Source organism: Condylura cristata, unplaced genomic scaffold (assembly GCF_000260355.1).
Source record: "Condylura cristata isolate star-nosed mole 26May11 unplaced genomic scaffold, ConCri1.0 scaffold00001, whole genome shotgun sequence".
Taxonomy (NCBI): Eukaryota; Metazoa; Chordata; class Mammalia; order Eulipotyphla; family Talpidae; genus Condylura; species Condylura cristata.
In genome coordinates, this window is record NW_004567102.1 from 12,672,686 (window position 1) to 12,696,367 (window position 23,682).

Consider the following 23,682-nt stretch of genomic DNA (forward strand, 5'->3'; position numbering starts at 1 on the left):
GGAAGCGAGACGCCACGCGCGGCACATACCTGCGTGGCGGCGCAACCGTGGCGGTTGGTGGGGCCTCCGGGTCTTACCAGTCAGCGCGAGTTCCTGCGGTCTGGCGTCTGGCTGACCAGACCCAAGGGGTGTCTCGCCCAGCGTCCTTCCCATCTCTTGGCCCTTGAGCCTGGGTTCCTGGGACTCTCCGGCCGCCGGCGCGGGCGGGGGACGGCGGGGCCTACGTGAGGCCGGGACAGCTCTACGAGCGGTGGCCGTCCGGCGATGTCCTCGACGCCCAGCCTGCCGACGCCTGGGGCCTTGCTGACCCTGCGGGTGTCCTTCGTGGACGTGCAACCCGAGGTGATCCCCGTGCAGCTCTGGGGACTGGTGGGCGAGCGGCGGGAAGAGTACGTGCGGCTGAGCCTGGAGATCCAGGAAGCTGCTGCCGCGCGCGGCCCATGGGCGCTGGGCGGCGCCTTGGCCTCGCCGGGAGAGCTGTGCCTGGTGCAGGTGGGGCTCATTTGGCACCGCTGCCGCGTGGTCAGCCGGCAGGCACAAGAGAGCCGTGTCTTCCTGCTGGACGAAGGCCGCACGATCACTGCCAGTGCAGGCTCCCTAGCACCGGGTCTCAACGAGTTCTTCCACCTGCCTTCCGAAGTGCTGGGCTGCGTGCTGGCCGGCCTGGTGCCCGCGGGCGGCAGCGGCATGGGAGGGGGCGAGCCCCAGCTCTGGCCGCCCAGCGCGGTGGACTTCCTTAGCGGTCTGCAGGGCAAGGAGGTGCACGGGCGGGTCCTGGACGTGCTGCTCCTCCATCGCCTAGTCCTCCTGGAGGTGCCCAGTCTGTCCCAGCAGATGCAAGAGCTCGGCCTAGCCCGGCAGGTGCCAGACAGCCTCTTCCGCTCGCTGCTCAAGCGCTCCCTCGAGGCCACTACGGCTGGCTGGGGCCCTGGGGCCCCCGTGCTCCCGCGAGTCCCACCCAAGCAAGAGCAGCTGAGCCTGGATTTCTTCTATCCCCAGCTGCAACTCGGTGTGACGGAGCCCGTGGTTGTCACCCAGGTGTGCCATCCGCATCGCATCCACTGCCAGCTCCGGAGCCTCTCGCAGGAGATACTCCGGCTCTCCGAGAGCATGGCCCAGGTGTACCGGGCTTCCACTGGCACCAGCGATGACAGCTTGACCGAAGCCACCTGGGAGAAGAGGGAGGAGAGCCCAGACAAGCCGGGCTCTCCATGTGCATCCTGTGGGTTGGATGGACATTGGTATAGGGCGCTCTTGCTGGAGACTTTTCGGCCCCAGCGCTGTGCCCAAGTGCTGCACGTCGACTACGGAAGGAAAGAGTTAGTGAGTTGCAGTAGCCTGCGCTACCTGCTGCCGGAATATTTCCGAATGCCGGTGGTCACCTACCCTTGCGCTTTGTATGGACTCTGGGATGGTGGGAGGGGCTGGTCTCGGTCACAGGTCGGTGACTTGAAGGCATTGATACTAGGCCAGGCAGTGAATGCAAAGATTGAATTTTACTGTTCGTTTGAGCATGTGTATTACGTCACTTTGTATGGAGACGATGGAATTAACCTAAACTGTGCATTCGGAATACAGTCCTGTTGCTTGGCTGACCGGTTCCTTCAGAGCCAGGGATTTGAGGAGGAAGAAGGGGATGAAGAACCAGAAACCGCTCTTCAGTCTCAGTCTCCTGTTGAAGAGGTGGATGAAGAGATTTCACCTCCAGCCTTACGATCTATCCGATTAAAAATGAATGCTTTCTATGATGCCCAGGTAGAGTTTGTTAAAAGTCCTTCTGAGTTTTGGATTAGGTTGAGGAAACACAATGCCACCTTCAGCAAGTTGATGAGGAGGATGTGCAGTTTCTATTCCTCGGCCTCTAAGCTGGATGGTGTTGTTTTGAAACCTGAACCTGATGACCTTTGTTGTGTCAAATGGAAAGAAAATGGCTATTTCCGGGCACTAGTCACCCGATTAGATGACAGGAGTGTGGATGTATTCTTGGTTGACCGAGGCAATTCGGAAAATGTGGACTGGTATGATGTGAGGATGCTGCTTCCTCAGTTCAGGCAGTTCCCAATGTTGGCTTTGCCATGCACCCTTGCTGACATTTGGCCTTTGGGGAAAATTTGGAGCCAGGAGGCAATTACCTTTTTTAAAAAGACTGTGCTCCACAAAGAATTAGTTATCCATGTCCTTGGTAAGCAGGATAATCAATTTGTTATTGAGATTCTTGATGAATCAAGAACTGGGGAAGAAAACATTAGCAAGGTCATTGCACAAGCTGGGTATGCCAAGTATCAGGAATTTGAGACAAAGGAAAATGTTCCTCTAATTGCCCACTCACCAGGGAGTGCTACAAATCAGTTAACTGCAGAGAATAACAAAATTCCTTCTGCCAAGAAGGTAGAAGTAGAACAGAAAGTCAAGACAGAGAATAAAACTGCCTCTGTTTCAGGAGCTTTGACTGACACAACAGCTGTTACAGATGTTTCAGCTGGACTAGCTATGCAGGAAACAGAAAAAAGAGCATTGGTGTATTCCCCTCTTACACAGAATTTCTTGGAAGTTAAGCCAGGCTCTTGTAAAGAAGAGCTAGAAGTTGGAAGTACAGTGGAAGTCAGAGTGTCATATGTTGAAAACCCTAGCTATTTCTGGTGCCAGCTAACCAAAAACATGCAAGGATTTAGAACTCTAATGTCTAAAATTCAGGACTATTGCATGCACACAGCTACTCCTTACCAGGGAGCCAGCCCTGCTTGTTTGGCAAAGCGGACAGTAGATGAAAAATGGTCCAGGGCTCTGATCAGTGAACCACAATCATCAGAGCATGTCCAGGTAACATTTGTAGATTATGGAGACAAAGAGATGGTATCAGTGAAGGATATCTATTCAATTAGTGAAGAGTTTCTCAGCGTAAAGGCTCAGGCTTTTAGATGCAGTCTTTATAATTTAATTCAACCAGTTGGTCAGGATCCCTTGGTTTGGGATAAGAAGGCAATACAAGCTTTTAGTGGTTTTATAGCCAATGCAGAGGGAAGCAATCTACAATTAAAATGCACAATATTTGCTTTGGCTTCAATATATGATAAAGAATTGTTTAGTATTGTGGACTTGCTAACACCCTTTCAGAGTGCGTGCTATTTTCTGGTAGAAAAGAGACTTGCAAGACCAGTAAAACTTCAGAAGCCTCTTGAGCCTTCTGTTCAGCTACAGTCTTACTACTATTCTACACATGACATGAAAATTGGAAGTGAGGAATCAGTGTATATAACACATGTTGATGACCCTTGGACATTTTATTGCCAACTGGGAAGAAATGCACATATTTTAGGGCAGTTGTCATGTAACATCGCACAACTAAGTAAAGCTTTGCAGAATTTACAAAACCGCCCTTTGATCTCTGGAAATTTATGTCTTGCCAAGTATACGGATGGCAACTGGTATAGGGGGGTCATAATAGAAAAAGAGCCAAATAACATCTTCTTTGTTGATTTTGGGAACATTTATGTGGTAACAAATGATGATCTCCTTCCTATACCTAGTAATGCCTATGATGTCTTACTTTTGCCCATGCAAGCCGTTAAATGTTCGTTATCTGATATTCCTGACCATATACCAGAAGCAATCACAGCATGGTTTCAGGAGACTGTCTTAGATAAATCACTGAAGGCTTTGGTCGTAGCAAAAGATCCAGATGGGAGACTGATTATTGAACTGTATGATAATAGTGTTCAAATTAATGCTAATATTAATGAGAAGTTAGAGCTACTTGGTTACAAAGGTAGGACAAGAAAAAAAGAGCAAAGTAAAGCACTTGTGTCTACAACAGACATTCTTGAAGTTAAAAAGGAAGGCAAAAAGTTGTCACCTACAAAGTATTTAAGTAAACCAATAGGGAATAAATTACACAGCACGGAGGTCTTGGGAGAATTATACAAGCCTAAGATCATATCAGCATGTAAAGAACTCAAACTATTACAGAGTTCAACAAAGACAGACTTAGTCACTCAATATCAGAACTCTGGTGAGAATAAAAATAACCAATTGTCTCCATTAACAGAAAAGAAAGAAGGTTTTGTTGAACTGCCTTCAAAAGCCACAAAAATAGAAGCCCCTCTTTCAGAGAGAAAAATAGGAGACAGACATAATACAGATTTGCCTCCAAATGTTTCTAATTTTCCTCAGAAAACTGTAGTTCCTGGCTTTAAAACAACTGTGTATGTTTCTCACATAAATAATCTCTTAGACTTTTATGTTCAACTTACAGAAGATGAAGCTGAAATTAATCAACTTTCAGAGAGATTAAACAATGTTAGAACAAAGCCCGAATATTATGTTGGTCCACCTTTGCAAAAAGGAGATGTAATATGTGCCACTTTTCCAGAAGATAGTTTATGGTATCGTGCAGTGGTCAAGGAGCAACTATCCAATGACCTACTCTCTATACAATTTATAGATTATGGCAATGTTTCCATGGTTCCTACTAACAAGATAGGTAAGCTTGACTGTATAAATGCACAGTTACCAGGATTAGGCATCCACTGTTCTTTAAGGGGACTTTGGGCCCCTGAGATTTTAAAGTCGAGGGAAATACTTCATTACTTTTCCCGAAGGACAGATGAGGCTCAAATAAGATGTGAATTTGTTAAATTTCAAGACAGATGGGAAGTTATTCTTACAGATGAACATGGGGTCATAGCAGAAGATATTATTAGCATATATGCTTTCAGTGAAAAATCTAAAGTAGCACTTTCTACCCAAATTATTCAAGGGTCTAATTCAAAACCTGACAAAAGAACAGACCTAGATATTTCAGCATTTCTCCACTGGTATAACCCAAAGATGAAGATGGTAAGAGCGTATGCCACTGTGATAGATGGACCTGAATATTTTTGGTGTCAGTTTGCTGATACTGAAAAACTTCAGTATTTAGAAGCAGAAGTACAAGCTGCTGGAAGACAAGTAACAGACTTGAGAAGTCACGTCTCATGTCCTCACATTGGTGATCCTTGCATAGTGAGATATCGAGAAGATGGCCATTACTACAGGGCACTTATTACCAATGTTGGTGAAGACTATCTTGTATCTGTCAGACTTGTGGACTTTGGAAATGTTGAGGACTGTGTAGACCCAAAAGCACTCTGGAACATTCCTTCTGGACTTTTGGTTGTTCCTATGCAAGCCTTCCCATGTTGCCTCTCGGGATTTAATATTTCAGGAGGCACATGCCCACAAGAGGGAAATGACTATTTTTATGAAATAGTAACAAAAGATGTGTTGGAAATAACAATACTAGAGGTCAAACGGGATGTTTGTGACATCCCTTTAGCGATTGTTGACTTAAAAAGCAAAGGTGAAAGTATTAATGAGAAAATGAAGAAATATTCTAAGATTGCTAACAGTTGTCCAGTCTCTGATAAAAATAGCTCCATGATAAAGGGGTCCCCCAGTCCTGACATTGGACTTAAGAAATCAGTTACCAAAGCTAGACATGAGAAAACACTCTATGTGGGACCAGAGACAGATGAGCTCTCTGAAAGAACTGGAAAGGATTTTAACATTATTGAAACTAAACTGAATAAATTTTATGAAGTTAACACTGATACCATTTTTGAAGCTTTTGCAAATCCACGCATGAATAAAATTGGTACTGAGGTAGTGGAAGGTAAGGTGAAATGCCAACTGATTGACAATGCCAAGTTTGATGATGATGATGACCTAATTACAGGATTTAACACACTATTACCACACATGAGTGAAACAAAGGAGATATTGGAACTGAATTCCCTTGAGCTGCCACTTTCTCCTGATGATGAATCAAAAGAATTCTTGGAACTAGAATTCATTGAATTACAGCATTCTTTAGTCGAGAATGAAGAGAGAGAAGAGCTAGGTCTGGCACCATCTCCTCAAGGCTGTGACACAGAAGCTACACTGCAATCATTCATAGTGCCGATTCCCCTCAGTTGTGAAGCAGAGAAACAGCCACAACTTGAATCACCTACATCCCAGCTGTGTCTAGAAGACAAAATAAGCTGTCTCTCTTTAGAAGTGAATCAGGAAGCCCAAGAATCTATGGGAACTGAGGATCCAAAGAAGCCTAATTGTGAGGAATGTTTTGATGATCAGCCTAGGTTACCACAGCATCAACATGGAAATAATTGTGATACCAAAATGCATATTGAAATGAATATATTTGAAGAAACATTGACAGATTATAAGCCCAGAGATGTCATGTTGTCATTGACTTCACTGTGCCCTGAAGAAGACTCCAGAGATGAGAGAAAACCTGATAATACTTTACCAGATCATGTCTCAGGTATGTGAATTTTTTACATGAATTTGATTAAGGTTAACATTGGTTTATAATATAAAAGTTTCAAGTATATAGCATTATAACCTGACATTTTTATCAACTACATAATGGTTTCTTTCACTGCTATTTGAATTTAACTTAGTAGCTCTCAAAATTACATACTTGTACATTTTAAAGAAGAGACATTAATTTTTATATGATTTTTAAAAATTTTGGTTGGGGAAAGATTAACACCGGAAGATAGTTAGATTTGGATTATATGCAAGTAATCTTCAAAGTGGGTAAAGTCAATGTGAAACAATAACTTATATGCTGAGTGAAATGCTGAATTATTAATTTTGTGTTTAAAAATGGAATGCTTTAAGATTGTTGTCACAAATATAAAGTTAACAGTATCACCTTTATAATTGAGAGGCTATGATTTTTGTTAAGATTAAAAAAATAAAGTGTCCTTTTATTAACTATTCATAAAGATGAATCTATGCTAGAGATCATTTTAACAGTGTTCATATTTAACTTAATTGGACTCGTGTATGTATCTTGTCATTCATTTAGAAATATTAACCAAAAATCAGATTTAGGTTTCCTAGAGTAACCAATAAGTTAGCAGCCATTAACTTTTTTATAACTTAATGCTATTTCCTTGGCTATCTAGAAGACAACTTTTAGGGTATTTTTTTTTTTAAAGATTTATTTATTTGTGCACACATAACTGGGGTACAGGCCAGAGGCTCAGGGGTGGTGAGAGGCTTCACCAGAGACAGAGTAGGGAACAGAACAGGCAGATCGACAAAGTACACTGCTGAGGGGAGCAGCGGGCGGGTCAGGAGAGGTCTGCCGCGCCATGTGGTCACCTCCGGGGCAGGTGGGAATTGAACTCATGCAGAAGTGGCTTTAGATTCTCAGTGCTGTGCTTTAACCCGCTGCGCCACCAGGAGGGCCCTTTTAGGGTATTTTTAAGTATCAGAGTTAGACTGTGAAATCTTCACTTATATATTGTTAAATTATGCAAAAAAAGGGGGGGGGGTGGAACAGTAGAGTATGTTGAATAGAAATCACCTTAACCTGTAACCAAGAAATGGCCACTGTCACACTGTGGTCGTCATCCTTGTTCCTACACAGATATGTCGATCACACACAGTGTTAAAAGCTGCATACACATTATACACATTTATGATCATGAAGTGTTGAACCCCCTACATTTTGATCCCTTAAATTTTCACTATTTTAATTCTGTGGCATATCCTAGTTTTTAGTCCTTATTGTCACATTTTAATCACTAATTTGTGTTACTAATGTCTATTCACTTGCAATATGATTCTTTGCTCTCACAACAGCTGTTGTAATCCTAGACCACACCACATGTAGCAAAAGTCAGGTTTTGCTAATAATTTTCAATGTTGGAAATTATATTTTCATCCTTAGAAAAGCATGTTATACCATAGTGATAATTTTAGGGGATGGTGAAAGGAATTATATGGGGGAGAGACAATGGAAGAAGTTAAGATTAAATCAAGAAAAATAGAAATATTGTACTAATGCGTTAATTGATATTAAGTATATAGGAATAAATAAGAATATAGGATTATATAGGAAGAGTAAATACAGATTAGTAAATGCTTTGCTTATCTATAGAAGATTAAGGAGTTAAGAGGTATCCATTGAGTCTTGCTCTATTCAAAGTGACAACTCAACCAGAGAACATCTATACCTTGAAGGGATTTACTGTTGGATCAAAATGTGTTGTGTGGTCAAGTCTAAGAAATACATGGTCTAAATGTGAGATTCTGGAAATAGCTGAAGAAGGCACAAGGGTAAGTAAAGGTGAAATACTTTATCTCAAAATATAATTGCAGACTGTTAAGGAAATTTTACCAAACTAATATCAAACTGGAAAATGCAGTAGAACAGATGTTTGCTTATCTGGCCGTTTGATGCAGTATAAGAAAAATCATTTAAAAAGTCCACATGAAGTTATTCTAGTAAGAAATTATCCTAGAACCTTTAATATTCCTTACTCATGAAATCCTCTCAGTCACTATATTCTACACTTTCTACTTATGTCTTATTTGAAATATTTTATATTAAATACTACTGTTTTAGTTACATCCCTCATTTCACAAACCAATTATTCTAATAACTTTCTATTTGGTTTAACTCTTCTTGTCTTTTTTTTGTTTTGTTTTGATTCCCCTCCACACTGCCAATGGGAAGTAGATACAAATCTGACTACATCATTCCTGTATGTGAGACTTCTCAGCAACTTCCAGTTGACTGTTTTTTTCCAATTTGAAAAACACCGGTATCAAAATCACCTGGTGTGTTTCTTAAATTGTAGATCACTGGACCTTGCCCTGGCTAGTTGATTCTGAATTCTGAGGATGGGACCAGCATTGTGCATTCTTATATATACAACATTTGAGAACCAGTGGTCTAGAATAGAAAAGTGCTGAAGAATGTCACTTATGGCATAAGAGGCCCCCCAAGATGGAGCATCTTGTGTACCTCTCCAGCCTTAAGACTTGCTCTATGTTTTGTAACTTATATTACATGGGCATCAAAGTGTTTGATTTATCCCATATATATCATGCTTAGGTTCTTTGATATATTTAAGAACGCAGTTCAGTTTGCCTGATTGCCATAATCCATCCCCTTTCCCAAACTTGTTAATTTCCACTCATCTTTAAAAGGTTGCTTTAGCCATTGCCTCTTCCAGAAATATTTACAGTGTTATTTTTCAAATCTCTCTTTTTTTTTAATCTCCTGCCACCATCAATAAACTTTATATCCATATCATATGACTCTACCTCCTGCAGCAGAAATCTTACTCGCTGCATTTTGTCTATCTAAATTTAAACTTTTTGACATCTAAATTTTGTCCATTTGATCTCTAGGCATAGCTATTCAATATTTGTTTTTAGAACTGAAGCATTATTGAGTTGGTACCAGATTGAAGTTTAATAAAATAATTTATATTTTAAATTAAAATATTGTTATTTTAATTACATTTTTAACTTAAAATATTTAAATTTGAAAATATTGTATGTACATAAATTATAGTTTTGGGAAATGGACAGATTTTATCAAATCTTCTATTTTTTCTTCTAGGTTTTGAACTTTTCAAATGGTACAGAGGAACTAGTGAAACCTGAGAATGTCTGGAATGGCATACCTAAATTAGATAAGAGTACACCTGAGGTATAAAATATGTAAATTGTAATCAATGAAATAATTGTGCTTCATTTCTTAACGTGGCTTAAACTATTTTCAAAGCCCTTTTTTTTAAGATAATGTAGAAAAATAATAATACTGTAATAACAACAATGAAAACTAGTGATGACAAAATAAGCGATTCTGGCCTTTTTCCAAGTAACCCTTTGTATGAAGTTTACTTATTAATGTTTTACTCATTGATTTTCATTATGAGATTTAAAAGTAAAAATTTCTTCATATTCATGACCTTCATGAATATAAATGTTTGATGCAGAAAATCTGGTGACCCACTATTGAAAGCTGTATGGAGGACCCTCAAAACACTAAATGTCCCAGCAATTCTGCTTCTATGAATACACACAAAGGTCACAAAAGTATTAATTTGCAAGGAAACCTGAAATCTTATGTTTATTGCAGACACTATTAACCACATAGTTAATATATGGAAACAAACAAAATACCCCCAAACAATAACTGAACAAAGAAGATATCACACACACAACACACATACACAATGGAATATTAGTCAGCAATCAAAAAGATAAAGTCACGTAATATACAACAGCATGGATGGAACTAACATGGATTATGTTCAATGAAAAGAAAAAATGCATTGTTTTACTTATAGGAGGAGTATAGAGAAGCAAACAAAAAAATCAGAAAAATAAAAAGACAAAACTTGCAGGTAAACTATAAACTGGAGGCATTCAGCAGGGAAGGAGAAGGGAGAGGATCACAACAGGAGGAAAAAGCACAAGCGTCTATATGGTTTATTGGTATCTTAGGGGTGGTAATTTTATGGGGACTACAGCTGAGAGGAGAAATCAAACTTATACAAAAATGAAGAACAATATAAAATATATAAATAAATTAAAACAGAGCAAATCTGGGGAAATGGCACAGAATTAAAAGGGAGTAAATATAAATCACCTGTAATACAACCATCCAAAGGCAAACAAATTGATAAGTTTGACTTTCTTTCATAATTTTTCTGTTTATATGGAACATCAATATACCACTTGTACATTTTGGATTGAGTTGATTACATCTTACATGATCTATTTTCTTCACTTAAGATTACATGGTGGGCAATTTCCCATGTTGTTATGACATGTCTGGTCATTTGAATTTATCCTGTTTCGAGTTTGTCAAATTTCTTGCTTCAGAATCTTTATCTGATTATGCCAATATCTGATCGTCTCAGTGTTTGCATCCACTGATCATCTTGAGATTTGGTTCTTTGTATGTTGAACAACTGTGTATTGTGTCCTGTGTGTTTCAATATTGTGTTATAAAACACTGGATCCTGTTAAAGTCTAATGAAAAATATATATTATTTTATCTAGCAGGTGATCAAACTCATTAGCATTATACCAAAAATTCTGTGTCTGCTTCTATGATCCAGTGTCAATTCAGTTTTCAGAGCCATTGCTGTGTTGTTTAGTTATGTCCAGGACAGAAGTCACTCAGAACTTGATCTGGGATTTAAGCAGTGTCTGTAACAGAGCGGGCATTAAAACTTGGCTATGCTTCTTCATTGGGTTCTAGCCTTCATACACATAGCTCAGGGGTGACCTTGGGGCTTATAAAAGTTCACCTATAGTATTTGGGGTTACAATTTTCTAATTATTTTTCTCTCTGAGATTTCCTCCATCCTTTCTGGATCCCAGGATCCTATTTTAAGTCGCCTGGAGTGGCCCCTTTTCTGAACTCTGGCCAGAAAGCATGGTCTCTGTTTCCTCCTGTGTATTCACCCAGTTCTGCTTGGTTGAGCTTGCTTTGGAGTAAAACAGATACAAAAAGAGGAAAGTATAACCTTCCCTTCTGCCCTTACTATTTAGATAACAAAGGTTCTTTGTCCTGGTTTCATTGGTCAGTTTTATTTTATTAGTTCATGTCTCCTTGTTTCTCCTTTTGCAAAAGGTCATTTGAACTTTTGCAATGAAAAAAGTCTGCACCTTCTATTAATTCCATTTGTGTTTGTCAAAAATAATAGTGTACTTTCCTTGCCTTGCCTCAATTGTCCACACTTTTCTTTTGCATTCTGATCTCTTCTACCCATTAATTTTCAGGAATCTGTAGCCAAATGCACAGATATATACATGATTCAATTTGAATGAACTACCCTTTGCCCAAATAGAGGAGAACCATTTCAGACAATTTAAAGTGAACATAAAACAATAAGCAGGTAAAGATACAGGGTTGCAAAACTGACTGCAATCACTTCAGCGCAAGTTGATACCGGGTCAGGGAGGTGACACACATCCCACAGCAGACCTCTCAGGTCTCACCCACTAATCCCCTTAACAGTGATCTTCCTTAATCTGCCCTGGTTCAGCTCCCGCCTCTGTCTGTGGTGAATCTTCTCACCACCCTTGCTCTTCTGGCCTGTGCCCCAGTTCTGTATGCATAAATAAGTAAATCTTAAAGAAAATAAATATGAGGCATACATAACACTTATTTATTGAAAGAAATATAGGAGAAATATATTTCTTCAGTCTTTAGAAAATCATTGTAGGTCACCATGGGGAAAGTTTGAATAGCAGCCCCTTGAAGAATACATCAAACATCAGGTTTGTTGGATTGGGGGTTAGAATTTGCAAAGTAGTATTTTACTCTAGTGTAGAATGCCCCGGTGGAGATGTTCCAGAGAAGTATTTGAAAAATAGAAAATGCTCCTAGGGCAGTTCTTCATGATAAAATCACATTGATGACTTTTCAAAGCATCACTTTTTTGTGATTTCCATTTTATTCTGTTTTTATTTCTGGTCTCTTCTGATTTTAATTATTTCATTCCTTACCAAAGAATTGGTAATAACCCAAAGATTCCTGTTGTTCCTGTTAGGCTGTGCTCCAAACAGTGGGAAACGATCTTTACTTCATGTCATCAGATGATACTGCAGTTAATGGTAATGTATTTCTTAAAGAAAAAGCTTTTATTACCCAGATTGCTAAGTCTTAAAGATACTATGACACTGAATCCCCAAACAAAAATGCTTTATCAATTTCCTTATATATTAATAATATAAATAAATAAAACACATTCACTAAAAGCATTAAATGTGCTTATGAGAATAAAAAGCTAAGAAGCAAATTTGTTGCTTTATCATAGGAAGTTTGCTTGTTCATTGAATTAATCTTAAAAATTGAATCGTCTAGCTGATGAATTCAACAAATTTTGAAAGATTTTCTCAGTATTAATTAGCTCTATGTTTTCAAATGATCTTTGTGTGTTAAACAATCTCTTTAAATTTTTCCTAGATATCTTTAGCTTATTTACATGAAAAATACTCATTTTGCTGAATATTCCTGGTTATTGTGATCTTGATAGTTAGCATTTTGGATCTTAGAATTGAGGCACATTGCAAATAAAACCAGTTGTTGGTAGCCAATTTGATATTATACTATTTTACATAATCTTTGTTTGATAGTTAGGTATAGTGTGAAAACCAAAATACTAACATAGAAAAAAAATCTGCAAGAATAATTCTCATTTATTTCCAGTTCTACTCTTAGAGGACATTAAATTTGCCACAAAAGCGTTTATATAATTTTCTTTTCTTTTTTTGTTTCTTAACTTAGGGCTTGTTTCAGAAAAGGGGTCTGATGTTGATATAGATATACCTGTGGATCCAGAGGTGACCTGTCAGTTAGAATCTGCTCTTAAGCAAATAGCATCTTACCCAGATCAACAGAGTGAGAAACCTGAGAACATGTGACATCAAGAAGTTAAGAATTTTGAAAACTTTGATATGTGTCAAAACCCAAAGCTCAGTTTGATTATACAGTAGCTTTATAGAATTGCTGCATATACATGAGCATGGAATTTTTCTCTTGCTTTATTAAATGTGTTATATTTCTAATCAGTTGGGAGGATTTATTTTGCTAAACAGTCTGCTATCATTACATTTCACAAAAAAATCTATTTTGGTTTCTTTTGGATGCAGTGTTTAAATTACAATAGAAAAATTATAATTTAGAGTATATTATATGATGCTACTTGTAGAAAGACTTTGTTAGCAGTAACTTCTACAGAATTTTTGTTTTGTTTCTGTGGCTTTATGTATGTAGTTAACCATTTGACTCATTATTCTGTTTGAATTTTAATGTATTCTAATATGACAACATTTGAATAAAGTTTGTCCTGAAAGGCACGGTGATCTTATTTCATTAAAAAGGAAATAGGATGCTGGGGTATCTGTGCTTCTGGAACACCAACAGTAATGGTCCACAACTCTATAATTGGGAAAATGCAGTAAAGGTTAAGTGGTAACTTTCAGTTGTTCCTCCTCAGCTAGTACTTTAAGTATATTTTCTCATTCAGTCCTTTACTTTGCAGTATTGATCTCCATATTTATAGGTGAGAAATTTGAAGCTTTTTACAGAAGTTAAAAAAACTTACCTCTGCTCAAAGAATCCATCTCAGAGTTTCAGGCACTTGATCAAACCCAGAGCTATCTAACTTCAAAGCCAATTCTTTTTAAACATGGTTTTGTATAGAGGTGTATGGAAAGTCCTATCTTTAGAACACAGATCTTAAACTATATGCTGCTTATTAGATATAGGACCTGGGAAAATTCTATAATGTGTTTGAATCTTGATCTTCCTCATCTACGAAATGAAGATAACTCCTTTCTTGCAATGACTTAAGATTACAAATAATTTATCTAAAGTGACTGAAAGGAGTATTTAATAAAAATGTCCTTGCTTTCCCTGAAAGATACTAGTGTGCACTATGCTAGGTTATTATTATTTTAAAAAGTAAGTCCATTGGATTCTTTGAGCAGTTACTCTCTTCTTTTGGCATTGAACTATCAAGAATAGGATGGTTTATCCATTTCTAAAACAAAGAAGGGTAAGCTTACTGTGTGGGTATGAGGTAAAGTTATATGTACATGAAGCATTATCACACCTTGAATGAGAATCAAGAACTGGGCCCTTCCTGGTGGCGCAGCGGGTTAAAGCACTGCACTAAGAATCAAAAGGTACTTCCGCATGAGTTCAATCCCTGCCTGCCCCTGAGGAGATCCACATGGCATGGCAGACCTCTCCTGACCCGCCCACCCCCTGCTCCCCTCAGCAGTGTACTTCATTGATTTGCCTGTTCTGCTCCTCACTCTGTCTCTGGTGAAACCTCTCATCCTCCGCATCTCTGGCCTGTACCCCAGTTCTGTATGAATAAATAAATAAATCTTAAAAAAAAAATGAGAATCAAGAACTTTTGAGAGGTGGTGGTGGGGGGGGGGTTCAATGAACTGAGGTAGATAAGTGTCTTTCCAGTTCCTCTGATAATAGACAGTTTGGCTCACTCATACAGGCAATATTGCTATGATTACTGGGAGTAACAGTCAGAGAAGATGATGTAGTAGAGCCAGAGTACAGTCTTCAGTTCCATGTTAAGGGTAGTTTAGTTCCCTGTTTTAAAACTTTTAATCTGAACAGCTATAGTATCGGAGAGGTCAAATTTGTCAAAAGGAATGGATTTTTGTTTTGTTTTATCTTAAGGCACTAAAATAGGCCTGAGGTGCTAAATCAAAAGACACAGTTCCTTCTTAACTGGGCAAAAAGGAACAGATACAGTTAAGGAGATTTGGTTATTATGTATTATTTTCTCTGTTAAAATTGGCTTAATTCAACTTCATTATGAAGAATTCATGGGGACAAAACAATATTTAGACAAAAATATATACTTGATGACATTCATTTATCTCTTAGGAAACAAAAAATACTTTCAATGACACCCAGATGTTTGAGTGCATAAAATTTTAAACTCTCATTTTAAATCCATTTGTTTTTCTACTTCCACTCATGCATGTTAAATTAAAATTATTCACTAAATAAAACTAATAGGCAAGTGAAGTGGTTAAGTGTAATTCTGAATGTTTCCTTTGTTATAAATCACAGTCTTGGGTGAATCACTCATGTAGTGTGTTTAAATGAAATTCCTCACCTGACTTACATAGCAGCAACACCAGCAAAACCTTTCTTTACAATGCAGAATGCATCAGAGATGAGGCATCAAAGGAACACGCAAACAGAAGTTCATCTTCCTTTAACATGCTGTTTGTGGCTTGTCTCCAATATTCCTACACTTTTAATCTCACCATTTAATCCCCAGGTTGAAGCTGTATCTCTAACTTTGTGGTATAGCAACTGTTTCATTTTCCATTTGAGCTAATTTTTCTTACCATGACCAAAAGTCAAAAGGGTTGCCATATTCTAACTAGAACATCATACCACTGAAACTCAAGTCTACTGCTCATAGTAGAGAAAACAAAGGCAAGAAATAGATTTTATTATAATTTTAGGGTATGTTATTGCAACATGTTTCATTGCCCTGTACCGATTTTAAGAGATTAGTCCATTGGGTTATGCAAACACAATTTTTAATAATGACACTGAAAAAGAAGCATTATACCATTACTGTTTAGGCTAGCATGATTTTTATAGACAAAATTGTTTACATTAAAAGGGGAAACATTCCATGTTTCAATCTGTATTATCAGATAGCCTACATTTTTTATATGAGGTTTTTCTTTTTAGAAAACACATCAAAATCACACACCTCTTAATTTTAGAACAAAAATTTTTTTTTTTTAAAAAGCTTTTGTAATCTATGTGCTATTAACTCCTGTAGCATTCGAAAGACAGGCATTTTGGCTGGATGTGACAATGTTGGTGCCTGGAATAAGATTTTCATCTTTCCCTTCAACCAAGGTGTCCCACTGGTCAAAATCTTTCTGAAGTCCTGTGAAATACAAACATTAATACATGTTTTAGGCTTTTGAAAGATAAATATATTGCTATTTGAGGCAACATGGGTAGAGCTGGAAGAGATTATGCTAAGGGAAATAAAACAGAAGGAAAAAGATAAATATCAGATGATTTCACTTATAGGCAGAATACAGATAAACTATAGGGAAAGGGAAAAGAAAACTTGCAAGCTGACCACAGGTCTGAGCCATATGCAGGAGGTGGAGGAGAGTGGTCAAATAGGGGAGGGAAGAGCACAAGGCACTGTGGCGACAGTTAATGGATGCTGTGGTAGTGGGAGAACTATGGGGACTCCACAGAGGGGAGAAATTGAATACTGTGCAAAAATAAACAACGATATAAGAAAATAGGTAAAGTTAATTCAAATAAATAAAGCTTTTGAGAGCATGTAACAACTCTGTTCCTCTAGATGGCACCATAGCATCATGAATTACAGAAATCTCAGCCTGCTGACCCCAACTGTGGGCAGCCTTCTGGTCACTGCAGTATCTTCATCGGAATGAAAGATGGGATTGGGACACTGTGATTGAGACATGGAAATCTACAGAAAGCATCTTAGATTTACCTGCAGACTGGCTCTCTAAGCTACGCAGTATACAACACAGCAAAATTCAAATTCTCATTTTTGTCGCCAAACTGATTTACTGCTATGTTAAATTGTAAGCCAATCTGGAGACAGTTCAAGTGGGATTAAAGCTATATTAAGACAAAGTTTTGTCAGGAGAATCATTTGTTTTATGCCATGAGAAAGATTAGCTTCTTACCTAAATGCTTTTGTAAAAATGCTAATGAAGCTCTGTTGCTAAGGTTCAGAGCTACATTTGAATCTATTTCTCCTTTCAACGTGAACATGTATCCAATGACTTTGCCAGTTGCAAAAGTGAAGTCAGCAAAATTCTGATGGACTGAACCCCTGAAAAAGAAATAAGACCTTTATACATCATGTTGATGGAATTATTGATTGCAGTGAGGGTGCAGGAAAGGGTGATGAGTGGTGGGCCTACTTACCAAACGCCATGTGCACAAACTTCAAGATTTGATTTCCTTACATGTAGCTGAGGGTCACAGACTGTATTCATTTAGGGTTATTAGAGTATATATCCATCTTCCCTTCTAGATAAACATTTCAAAGACTTCTGTCTGACTTGGTATTACTTTAGAAGAAATGAGTCCAGCCTTTGGGGAACTAGAATACTTTCCACTTGAGGGATGTGTTCTATGTTAATGGGGGGCCTGATGGAGATAGACGCCTGCCGCCCAGCCACAGCCACTTAGCTGAGGACCTATTCAGTGCTAGTCACAACATTTTGCATTTAAGTCTTGAAATAAAAAGGTTTTTTAAATCTTTTTTTTTTTAAAGATTTATTTACTTATGCATATAGAGGTATAGGCCAGAGGTTCAAGGGCAGTGAGAGGATTCACCAGAGACAGAGTGGGGAGCAGAACAGGCAGACTGACAAAGTACACTGTAGACAGGCAGAGCGGTCGGGTCAGGAGAGGTCTGCGGCACCATGTGAGTCAACGCCTGGGATGGGGATCCAACTAGCACTGAGGTGACCGTGGCTAGCTTGCAGTGCTGCGTCCTAACTTGTTGAGCCATTAGGGAGGGCCAAAAAGAGTTTTTTAAATTAGACTTCTCATTGTATTATTTAAACCACAAGCACCTAATCAATTATATAAACTATAAATATGATATATAAATAATATAAACTGTCGGTACTGCTTATGCTGTTCTTTAAGTTCCCTAAAAGCATAACAACAGATAGAATGGTCTATGTTCATTTTCACCTACCTCTGGGACATTTGATACCTGTTATTTTATATTTCTTCCCTCTTTGTTTCTTTAACATCACAGTTTCCCTTCCTTCCAAACTACGCTGGTGCTCACTGGCTCTTCATCTACCTGTAGTACTTCTCAGGGTTCTAAGTGGAATATTTTAATCATTTTGTAGTCTCACCTACTCCATAGGCTTCATCTGTAATGCCAAACAAATTCTATACTTTCCCAATTTGTGTCAGGTATCACACTTCTGATTGCCCAGTGTCCAGCTATGCAATTGCAAAATACACTACCCCAGCCCCAGCTGGTTCGAACAATTTCCCTTTACTTTGCTCGGAAGCAAACCACCATTCTTCCAGTTACAGAGACTAAAAGCAGAGCTCCCTGGCTTGCTCCCATTCTTCCTCATTTTACTACCAACACTTGAGTGTCAGAAGCATAAAGAAGGTAGGGAGGGCACAAGAGGGATGAGGGCAAAGCCTGGATGCCATGGACAGCTGAGAGCCAGAGAGGGCAAAGCCTGGATGCCATGGACAGCTGAGAGCCAGAGAGGGCAGTGAGGGGTGAAGGGGGCAGCCCCAAGAGCAGGAGAAGCAGGAGGAGTGGGCTTGTGGTAGCAGAGAGGAGGAAAGGGGGAGAAGGTGGATGCAGACAGGATGAGACTGCATATTGGTTTTGGGATTTTGAGGGCCTCCCCAGGGCCACTTCCAGTACATAGGTGGGGACTCAAAGTCAGAATTCAGAAGGTAAAGAGTTAATGAAATATTAAGTGTAAGTTATTCTTTCAAGGTGGCTAGCAGAGGAGAAAGGAAAAAGTGAGAGTCTAAGAAGGGAGGCAGAGGGTAAGTGTTCTGTGTTATTTCTGTTTTAGAATTCAGTTGACTTAGACATGCAAATAAATGACTTGTGTGAACCTAGTTCGTTCTTCATCAGCTATTTGAGCTCTCTTGATCCTCGGAGACCCTGCTCTACTCCAAACAGTCATTTCTGACCACCACCTACCATTCTGATCCCACAATGTTTATTTTCTATACTGTATGTGTCTCCTTTCTGCCAATTTTTCTTTATAAAATGGGTTTGGAGGAAAGGGGTGAGTCCAAAATCCTATCAGGAGTACTTTTGTTCACTTTCATGAGGCTCAAGGGGACCCCATTACTTTGGGAACTTATAAATGCATATTCTTTTCAAAAAGGTAAAGCCGTTGCATGTCTCAACAGATGGACTGCATTTTTTTCTAAAGACTTCCTAGTCTTGAGCCCTCCCTGGTTGTGTAGGGTGGTAAAAGCACAGCACTGAGAAGCTAATGCCACTTCCACATGAGTTCAATCTGCCCTAGGTGACCACATGGCGCAGCAGACCTCTCCTGACCTGCCCGCTGCTCCCCTCAGCAGTGTACTTCATCAGTCGGCCTGTTCTGCTCCCCACTCTGTCTCTGGTGAATCCTCTCACCGCCCCTGTGCCTCTGGCCTCTACCCCAGTTCTGTATGCATAAATAAAAAATAAATCTTTTTTTTTTTTTTTTTTAAAGAGGTCTTAGTCTTGCCTAATGATGAAATACTTTTCCCTACCTTAGGCTCTCCTTCCCCCCTCCCCCCCCACACACAATGCATGGGTCTGCTCTCGCACTTAAGAAAGCACATATCCTAATGTGAATTCTGCCTGTTTATGAGTCTCATGTACTAACACTACTCAACATATTAGCACTTAAAAAAGAGTAAGTCTAAATGCACCTAAAAATGGAAATGATCTAATAGTCTATCTTGTTACAAGTCTAAATGACGAATGTAACAATTCTATGATGGCAACCAAATATAACTGTTGATGTTTAACCAAGTTGGAAATTCCTGTTTCAGATGGTGAAGTAAGTCATTTGGTAATACTTACAGGATTGTAATCATTTTTCTCTCTCTATCAGGTAAGTAGCATTTTTTCATTTTTTCAATATTGTCAGGGTATTGGAACCGTTCAGAGTTGATAAAAAAGAGAGGCTGAGGAATTCTGGAGTATACTTCATCTCCCAGTGGGAACATCCATGCATCCAGGGCAATACCACATCTATGGGTGCAATGAGAAAAGGCTGTTTACACGCTAGATGACAGATGGGGGTTTCTAAAAAAGATTAATGGACATACACCATGTCAGTTTATCATGGGCTATCATAATACCATAATAATCATTTATGAACTATAGCAATTTTCCTGAGTAGGCACTGGGAATACTTGAACTTTAAAATGTTATCACACATTTTGGTTATATTAGCTTCAAAATAAATTTTAAAATAATTTCTTCAACAGTGTGTAATATCTGGAAAAGCATAATAAACACACTACTTCCAAAGAAATGTACTAGTCCAAAAGTATTTTATACCATTACTGTTTAGACACTTTGTAGTATATTTATTATCTCTTTTACAGAGTGACCTTTACATTTAAAGGTGTTTGAGGTTTCAAGTAAAACATATGGAATTTATAATTTATAAATCTACTATATTTTAAAAGTAACTTTTTGAATAATGTTTTATGTGTGCAATGAGTGAAAAAAGAAAGTATTCTCTTACATTGAAAAAGAGCTTTTGAACTGTGAGATGAGATTTCACAAAAGATTTGGTCCTACCTGACCTCATCACTCGGACATGAAGTGTTCAAGAGAGAAAATATTTCTGCAAGTTACAAGGCTGAGAACTCTAGTCTGACTCCTAGCCAAGTAATTGCATATTTTTTTTATTTCACTTCATCTTAAGATGGAAAAGAATTAATAAAAAAAGTCCGGCCTTTTGGGAAAATCTAGAAATACTGTTAAGATCGCAATATTAATATCATAATCATTATGTCATAGATAAATATACATATATTTGCCAAATGAAAATGTTAAGCCCTTGAAAAGATAAATAAAAATTGTGAAAGAAAATATATAGGAGTAAAAACAGGAGAAGTAGATGACTTCTGCCTAAGAAAATATAGAAGAAACTTCTTCACAAAAATTTGGATTTAAAAAAATCTGTCTTACATGAATTGTCACTTTCATCTTCCAATAACTTACTCTTCTTTTTCTTTGCCTTATTTTCTTACCTGAATCGCTGGTCTTCACTCAGAGCCTGAAGAACTGTGGCTCCACCAAAAGAATGTCCAATAATGGCTATTTTATTCCTATCGATAGAGCCCTATGTGAGAAAGCATGATACAAATTCATAACTGTTCACAAGTTGTTAGAAACACAGACTACTAGGAATCTGAATTATTATCCATTTCTGACACATGGTTAAGTTTAAGAGAATTTTAAGAGAAACATGCACACACACATATATGTGCATATATAGACACAGGTGTGTGTACATATACGTATATATACACAAACATACACACGCTTTGAGCATTCAAAAAGTTCAAAAGTGAACGTTATGATCTTCTTAGCGACCCACACTTGAAACATCCACATCACAACTGACTTCTGCCTCTCCCTACTCTGTAATTACCCATTTGTTCACTCCATGAGTATTTATATCACCTGCTCTGTGGCAGGCTCTGCAGATCATTTTCAATGAGTTCACAGTTTATTGGGAAAAAAAGAGATATAGACACAGGGATGCAAACACAGCGGAGGAGTGGTAAGGGGCACGCAGAGAGGTGACTAACTCAGGCCAGAAGTGGGCACCAAGCTCCCTGGCAGCTGCTTGGAGCAGGTACTCCTGACTCGGGTAGAAGACTAACAGGACTCGCTCGGCAAGAAAGGCTGTGCCAGGTCAATGTATAAAGGTATGGCAGCATGGGGGGAAGAGGCTGGCTGAGGAATCGCAAACATTTCACTGTGTCCGAAAAACAAACTGCCATCTTGGACTCAAACTGAAGTTCTTCTAGTTCTCTCTATTTACCCTCTGTACTCTGCCTCTCTGTACACACATCTGAGACTTTGGTCACGTGTCCATTTGGTCTGCTATTCTTCCACCCTCTCCCTACATTCTGCCCAACACTTTTACCACCATTTCAAGATCAACCTCAAAATCATTCAAGAGCCATCCAAGAAATTACAATAGGTCCATTAAGTTGGACCATATGAAATTGCCATTTTAGATATCAAAACTGACCGGGCAACATCATATGATGCTCAACCTAATGCATTCCTTATTACTATATTTACCTTTCTAGTTCATTGGCAATCCTTTAAACGTGTTGTACAAGGAAAGCAGAAACAATAAAGTACTACAGGGTATAAAGTACTAAAAAAAAAAAAAGATTTTGTTAGCTCACCTCCAGTTGTTTCAAATCAAAGTCTAAATCTAATACATTCTTCTCTGGTTTCCCAGAATCAATGTCAAGAATCAAATTGAGAGCCTGGGAACACTCCTTTGCTCTTTGCCGTACCTAATATGATTATAAGAAGAAGAAATAATACAGTTTGTGTCAAGCTCACATGTGGGAAAAAATTGTCAATGGCTAGTAATGTCTGAGGGATTAGTGACTAGAACACAGCTTAGTACAATGACAGTGGCAGTTATAGCTTAGCCCAAATCCTGGTTCATTGCTTACCCCACTGTGTGATGATTAACTTAGCCTTTCTGAGCTCCCATTTGCTGTCTAATAAATGCCAACCTCAGTGAAATGTGGATGGTATTAATTGCAATAAGTTAGGTATAAAGCACCCACTACAAATCTCGGCACACACGCAGAATCGATGTGCTTTATTTCAAGTAATCTCCCCAACAACTCTGTGAGAAAAATACTGTTATTATTCATTTTATAACAAAGCATAGAAGCAAACAAAGAGAGAAAGTAACTTGTCCAAGGTGATTCCACTGAAAAATGATGGTGCCAGGATTCACAGAAAGTTGGATTCTAGGGCCTGCATTCTTAATACTCTCTAATACTACCTCTCTGAAAGGTATTTTTTCTCCTAGACAATCTTGGAGGGAAGTGGAGGGGCCTATGAATTTATTTTGAGCTTCCAAAATTAGAAGATCTATGTAAAAGAATTTGGAATAGTTATTGTTAACTTCTAGGATTTCTGTGTTTCTCATTACTTATACAGTGACTCAGACATTACATTAATTACTTTTATTGCTCAGAGAATCTCCTGACAGATCTTTTGGGAATGAAAAGCAGGAGAGTCAGGAGCATAGAAAGTCATCTGTAAAATTAAATTTGCCAGTCATCATTTTGCATATTCATTTTAGTCCAAACTACTTTTACTGCAAGTACCTGCTCATTTCGTTGATATTGCTCCCTTTCTCCTTGTTTTATGATTTTAAAATAGATCCAAGATTGGTTTGCTATTTCTGCAGCACACTGGTCCTGGAAATAGTAAGTTGCAGATGCAGATTCATCTCTACAACGCAAACAGAATTAATCACTTATAGCTGTTTTTTCCTCATCTCCCATGGCCCTTGTCCATTCTTGATGCAACTTCATTCTTATTTTTGTGACTGCCCTTTCTTCTTCCATGCTTTTTTTTTTTTTTTAATCAAAGAGGTTGCCAAGGAGTTTTAGAAAAATGTCCTTATTTCCAAGGTTAAAATTTCTAGCTCCAATCCTGGGAGGGCTTGTTAAAAATTCATGTCTGCCATAGAAATAACCCAAATGCCCAAAAGTAGATGACTGGATTAAAAAGATGTGGTATAGGC

At 38.6% G+C, this 23,682-nt stretch overlaps 2 protein-coding genes across 3 annotated transcripts in view; one reads left to right on the plus strand and one right to left on the minus strand.

Annotated features, from left to right (window-relative positions):
* The first annotated feature begins 264 nt into the window (after positions 1-264).
* Positions 265-13,233, plus strand: TDRD6 (tudor domain containing 6). Its single transcript, XM_004674022.1, has 5 exons — positions 265-6,304; positions 7,985-8,115; positions 9,410-9,499; positions 12,360-12,423; positions 13,097-13,233. The coding sequence occupies exons 1-5, from the start codon at positions 265-267 to the stop codon at positions 13,231-13,233; spliced, it is 6,462 nt and encodes a 2,153-aa protein (XP_004674079.1).
* A 2,546-nt stretch (positions 13,234-15,779) lies between these two features.
* Positions 15,780-23,682, minus strand: part of PLA2G7 (phospholipase A2, group VII (platelet-activating factor acetylhydrolase, plasma)) — a 38,690-nt gene continuing 30,787 nt past the window's right edge. For both annotated transcript variants that reach the window (XM_004674023.2, XM_012726752.1), the window contains 6 exons: positions 23,261-23,387; positions 22,313-22,426; positions 21,137-21,228; positions 19,953-20,123; positions 17,053-17,201; positions 15,780-16,262 (listed from right to left, as the gene is read on the minus strand). In XM_004674023.2, the coding sequence (XP_004674080.1) occupies positions 16,129-16,262; positions 17,053-17,201; positions 19,953-20,123; positions 21,137-21,228; positions 22,313-22,426; positions 23,261-23,387 (787 nt within the window). In that variant the 3' untranslated portion in view covers positions 15,780-16,128. The remainder of the gene's footprint in view (positions 16,263-17,052; positions 17,202-19,952; positions 20,124-21,136; positions 21,229-22,312; positions 22,427-23,260; positions 23,388-23,682) is intronic.

Coding starts and splice junctions, on each gene's coding strand:
- TDRD6 (XM_004674022.1), top strand. CDS start 265: ATGTCCTCGACGCCCAGCCTGCCGACGCCTGGGGCCTTGCTGACCCTG. Junction 6,305..7,984: donor TTTACCAGATCATGTCTCAG/GTATGTGAATTT, acceptor CTCTATTCAAAG/TGACAACTCAACCAGAGAAC. Junction 8,116..9,409: donor TAGCTGAAGAAGGCACAAGG/GTAAGTAAAGGT, acceptor TTTTTCTTCTAG/GTTTTGAACTTTTCAAATGG.